Source organism: Notothenia rossii (genome assembly GCF_949606895.1).
Source record: "Notothenia rossii genome assembly, chromosome: 4".
Classification (NCBI taxonomy): domain Eukaryota; kingdom Metazoa; phylum Chordata; class Actinopteri; order Perciformes; family Nototheniidae; genus Notothenia; species Notothenia rossii.
The window spans coordinates 76,593,412-76,599,510 of NC_136902.1; the positions used below are offsets into that span (position 1 = coordinate 76,593,412).

General features: G+C 43.4%; 1 protein-coding gene across 1 annotated transcript; it reads left to right on the forward strand.

Moving 5' to 3' along the window:
- Nucleotides 1-200: 200 nt before the first annotated feature.
- On the forward strand, nt 201-2,931 carry LOC307037168 (alpha-(1,3)-fucosyltransferase 4-like). Its single transcript, XM_079677948.1, has one exon. The coding sequence runs from the start codon at nt 893-895 to the stop codon at nt 2,042-2,044; it is 1,152 nt and encodes a 383-aa protein (XP_079534074.1). The 5' UTR covers nt 201-892; the 3' UTR covers nt 2,045-2,931.
- Nucleotides 2,932-6,099: the final 3,168 nt, after the last annotated feature.

The following is a 6,099-nucleotide window of genomic DNA, read 5'->3' on the forward strand; positions in this document are numbered from 1 at the left end:
GTTGTCTATCACTTTAAATCTGATTTTACCCCTTACCTCAAATAATATGCTTTTGAACAAACAGAGATTTACAAGTACTGGTATAAAGAAAATTAATTCTACTCAAGTACTGTACTTAATTACAATGTTGAGAGACATGTACTTTACTTAAGTATTCAAATAGTTTGCTACTTTGTACTTCAGAGGTACATTTTGCTCCACTACATCAATTTAACATATTTTGTTCTTTAGATTAATGCTAAACAATGCAAAGCTGCACCTTTACCAGCTTTGATAGACATATTAATGCATCAATAATTAGAATCAAAACATAATATATTATTCTAAAATGGGCAAAAAAATAGGAACATTTTTAATGCAGGATAATATATAGGTAATGCTTACTCTGGTATTTCTACTTTTACCTAAGGACAGAATCTGAGTACTTCTCGTATGCCTCTGTCTGTTTACAAGCTAAAATATTCCTTGTAGGCTACTTTACAAAATGACCTTTGCTTACTTCATAGGACAAGTGTTTACCCAACCTGAAAGTGCCTGGGAGGCCAACCAAGCGTCAACAGGCCGCACAAAAGCCCCATTCACCGGTAACTGAACCCCAGACTAACACTGCCACGTCGAAATGTTTCAACATAGAGCACTGGTCCAAATGTTTTACTCGGTTTTGTCCAGTGAAGAGGACAGATAGGGCAAGAAACGACAATGCAGGGAGAAGCTTGTCTAAGCTCCATAACAATCTGACCTCATGTTAACTTCTTATCTCGAGACAATGACTTTTATCCGACTTAAAGGTGTGCCATCATACAGCTTTTATTACAGTCCTCAGGCCACATTTCCTGCGATATTGCACTACGTGTTGTGAGAGGTTTTTGATGGGAACTGTAAGTTGAAGTCGATGGGAGCTGGGGCTGACTGGAGAGCAGCTCCCCGGGAAGACAGGCGCTCAGGTTTGTCCCAGCGGAAATGTGTTGGACCAGTTCTCAGAAAGACCTGTTTCTCGGTGTGTGTGGCCACCGCGGGTTTTGTGCTCCTCCTGGGGGTCAGTCTGCTGTACTTACCGGACCCGTACAAGCCGGAACAGTTTGTCCCCGAGGAGAAACACGCGGTAACGCTCCTGATATGGACGCACCCATTTGGACGGTACCGGAAACTTCCGAACTGCTCTGCTCTTTATCAGATCGGCGGGTGCACGCTCACAGACGACGTGCATGTATACCCGCAGGCTGACGCGGTGGTCATCCATCACCGGGACGTTGCAACCGGCACCGCTGATCTGCCACCGGAACCGCGGCCACTAGAACAAAAGTGGGTATGGATGAACTACGAGTCCCCCTCGCACACCTCCGGGCTGTGGCGCTTTGAGGGCGTTTATAACCTCAGCATGACTTACCGGACAGACTCAGACATCTTCCTGCCCTACGGGTATCTACTCCCCCGGGGGAGCAAAACCGAGGGTCTCAACGACCGGTTTGCGCACCCGCTCCTCGCCCCCTCGCGCTCACACCTCCTCCGGCCCCGCCTCGTGGCCTGGGTCATCAGCAACTGGTCTGAGTCCCATGCGCGCGTGGCCCTCTACCACCAGCTCCGCCGGTACATCCGGGTGGATGTGTTCGGGCGAGCTGGCCGGCCCTTACCGGAGGACAGCGGCGGCAGCGTGGTGCGGCTGGTCGGTCGGTACCAGTTCTACCTGGCGCTGGAGAACTCGCAGCACACCGACTACATCACAGAGAAGCTGTGGAACGCGGTGCGGGCCGGTGCCGTCCCGGTGGTGCTGGGTCCGTCCCGGCAGAACTATGAGCGCTTTCTGCCCCCCGAGGCCTTCATTCACGTGGACGACTTCCCCACAGTGCGCGGGCTGGCCCGGTACCTGCTGATGCTGAGGCGGAACCCGGCCCGGCTGAGGCGGCACCTGGACTGGAGAGGGGACTACAGCCTGCACCAGCCCGCCTTCTGGGCCGAACACTACTGCACTGTCTGCAGGGCGGTGAGGAGGAACAGAGGAAGGGCAGACTCGGTCCAAGACCTGACACGATGGTTCCACTCGTGACACTCACCTGAGAGACTCTGAAACAGTGGGATTCACCTGTAGCTATCAAAGTTTACAACATGCCTGTATTTATCAGCAACCATTATTGTTTGGGAAACTGTGGATTTTAACTTTTTGAATGATTGTCTTTCTTGATATAGGGATGATGCAATTTAACACAATTCCATTAAAGAGTTTTACACTGATTGTCCGCACAGAGAATGTATAGCTATTGCTAATTTTCCACTTGTCTCATGGGTTTTTACTCGCACATTGTAGTTAAATATAGACTACAACTTTCACTTTCAATCATAACACTGAAATGCAGTTATGTTGTATAATGATGCATAGTGTTTGACAGATTTTGAGAAGCTGGTTTATCACAGTAAATAATGTTTTTGTTGTAAACATCTTTGCTTGAAACATTAGTGTCATGAAACATTAGTTATGGTGCTACAAGACTGACTAATAATTAAGCTGATAACATTTTCTTATGCAATTTGTCAATCTTGGCACGAACTTCTACGCAGAATTGCAATGGAAATCAGGCCCTGGATGGTTGAATAAAACATATTGTCTTAAAAGTTGTCATAAATAATATCAAGAAAATATCATTTCATATTATAAAATCAAGTATATGTTCAACGAGTGTATGATTGAGATAATGAATGTATTCAGGGTGTGAGTGTTTGATTCAGTGAGGCATTATTGAGACAATCTCCAAAGTACATTATGAGGGGTTAGCACAAAGCCATGTTAATCATCTTGGATCTGCTTTGCTATTAGCTTATCACCATACATGGTCGATGCCTGTGCCAAGCATCCCTAAAATAGCACTCTGTTTCTGCACATCATTGACCGCTTCATTGCAGCGCTGGACTGAATGACCTTATTAAAGGTGTTGACAATAGAGTATAAATGCAGCTGTGTCTTTGTTGTGGCATACAGGTGCTGGATACTGTGCTTATTCCAGCTTGTGAAGGGATAATTACATGGGTGGAATAAGGTCTTGAAAATATATGAAATGCAAGTCTCCTTTAATAATAATCCAAGTACCTATACCTACTGCTGAAAATGAAACTGATGAAGATCTGCATGAGTCGCAACACATTGCTTATTTAATATACACACTGCAATGTAAAAAAAAAAGGCATTTTAATACTGCATAAACCCTGAAATATGCCTTGGATCTTTTTTAAGGAGACTTGCATTTTATATGTGTTATGCACTGTAGACCCTAAAGGTGTTGTTAGACCCCAAACCTTTTTTTCAGTGCTGTTCATGCCTCTTGTAGACTTGTTAGAGAGAAAGACAGCTGTACTAACACACATCCTCTACTGTTTCATTAAAAGTTTCTATTTACACGCAGCCATGCTCATTTTGCTGATGTTTGTTCTATCCTTTATATATTGTCAAATCTTAGGCTCCAGCAATAAGGTAGGAAAACCTTGCAAAAAGGAGAAAAGGAAGGAAGAAAACATGCGCTTTAGGAGTCACTTGATAAAGGATTCAGAAGCTGTGATGTGGATCATTTAAATTTACACCTCTGAGTTAGTGCCCTGACACAGAATTAACACTTTAGCCTGTCAAATGAGACATTTCCTGCAGGCACAAGGGCAGCGAACACTGCTGCTCCTCATAATGAGCTGATGCCTCAACAGCTGTTGAAACCGCTGACGTCTATCAGCAATAATGCTTTCAGACGGCCAGAACAGACAGACCCCTCATCCCTGTTGTTGGGGAAATATTTTTCCAAGGCCCATAACTTTGACCCAGTTGATCAGTTCTGTCCTGACTGAGCACACGCACCTGTAACCTTGGCTGCTGTGCTCTCAGTGTTCTTTCTCCCTGTTCCTGCCTGTTGGCGTCAGCTGATAGAGGTGTTATGATTCTATCTTGTTATGCACAATGTTGATTATTCTCTCTGAACTAGCTAAATGCATGGGTCTGGGGTAGAGTTCTTCAGAATTGACGTGGCAACTCTACCGTGAAGTCAGAACCTCTGGCTCTTGGACTTGTGATGTGAATTCTCCGGCCGAAGCTCCAAATAAACCATCAGTGACATCAAAGCTCCTGCTCTTCCTGTGTCTCCTTCATGAGTCGGTGACTCCCACAGCATTGCTACACAGAAGTTTCCCCCACACCTCTCATAATCCTATTCATGTACACGAGGGAGTTATAGGCATATCTATACTGGGAGTTAAATCACACTTTATGCTTTCAAAATAGATCCACTACATGTCTCGAAGGTTGTTTTACTTGTCCTTATTTAAGGAGTCAGGCCTTTCCATTGAATCATGTTAGGCATTACGTCTGTTGTCTGGACAGAAATGGGAGCTCCAGTTGTTGTTCCTCAAGCGCTCATCTGTACACATTAAAGAAAATAAGGAGAAATCACATACATCGTTGTGTTGTGATGCAGTGTGCTTTTTGTTTCTTTATCTTTGGATTTGGAGTTTGGGATTGTTATTTTTCTTTACAGAAACACTTAATTGTTTTATCAGTTTTGTGTATTTTCAAGTGTGCATGAACACATCATGGAAATCTATTCTAAGTAGTTAAGTTTAATAATGTTTTTCTTGAATACTATACAATTGGTAGTTCACTTTGACTCGGAATCTAAATGAATATTTTAATATGTGTTTTTAGTTTGGTTAGAGCAAAATTGATCATTTATTCATGCTTAGTTCTAGTCATGTTTAAAGTCAAGCATTGCTTCAAGGTCTCCCAAAGGACTCGTCTTGGATTGAAGGAATTGGTGCATGAAAACCGACACATACAGTATCATCATGTTATTTCAACTATAGCGTTTGCTTTAACTGTAAAGAAATTTGGCAATTCAAATAAGAACAGTCATTAACGACACAGAAAGTATCACTTGAACATAAGTCAGTGCAGTTTGCAATATTTCTGTGCAGAAGAAGTGTTTGTTGCTCTTCTGTCTCCACCTAAACAACATAAATTAATTTGTGGCTAAAGATGCCCCTCACAGGAATTAATCAGTCAGGCCACTCTAAATCACATTGTACGATATAACAACTTCAAATAAAATCAGGATGCAGATTATCATGGTCAGTAAAATACAGATCACATTGAATTCAAAGTCAAAGAGATAGGAACAGTTATTTATCTTTCCTGTTTCTCTCCTGCAGGATAACATATCACCCCGTGTCACAGGATGACAAGTTTACAGAAGATGAGGTGAGTTGTTGCTTGGCAACAAGTTGAAATATTGGATGTATCAATGTTAGAGGTCGATTCAAAGGTTCCTGCGGTGGCGATTGCATTGAACAAGTTGATGGTGAGCACTGATTAATACCCAGAATCTGAAGCAATTTAATTTGATTTAAAGCCATTAGCTACAGCTTATTACAAAGATCCTTCTCATTTCTTGTCCAGACCCCCTCTTCAGTAACAGTGGCATTCATAGGCTACATGGCCCCTGGCGAAAGACACAGTAATCTCATTTGTACAGCAACAGATGTTTCTCTTAAAAACATCAGTTGACTGGGGAGTGAAAAGTCTGCCTCTCATTCTCTCATGGGATCAAAGAGACCAGTCTAATCGCTATGAAATCAGTCACATTTGTACTGGTTTGAAGAGACATATTAACTTACAGTGGGCGCACTATGTATGAAACAAAAAAGCTCTCCTTCTCTGTTTCTCTCACAGAGCCTACACACATTATATTAGGAAGTTTCCCCGCTCTGCACATCAAAAGGCCACACAGAGGGAAGGTGAAAGAGAGAAGAAAATGCATATGAAACAACAAACCCCCAGACAAATAAACAGCGCAGTGTTCCCATGGCAGCGCGGTGCAGTAATCTGACGGCTGGTTTCCCATGGCTGTGTCTCACTGCCCCATAGACCTCCACTCTGTCTCACTGATGGCTCCTGTGATTGCAATCATCCATCTTACTGTCAGAGGCAAAAAAAGGGGGCAAGAAAGGGTAAATCACACACACCATCTCTCCCTCACTCCCTCGTGCCCAGCAAACAAGCCACCCCACTGTGAGCAGAGCCAACACTTGTACCGTGTGTGTTTGTATGTATGCCTCTGTGTGTGTGTGTACTCA

Bases quoted from the DNA above. Each gene is read 5' to 3' on its own strand.
- LOC307037168 (XM_079677948.1), top strand. From the start codon at position 893: ATGGGAGCTGGGGCTGACTGGAGAGCAGCTCCCCGGGAAGACAGGCGC.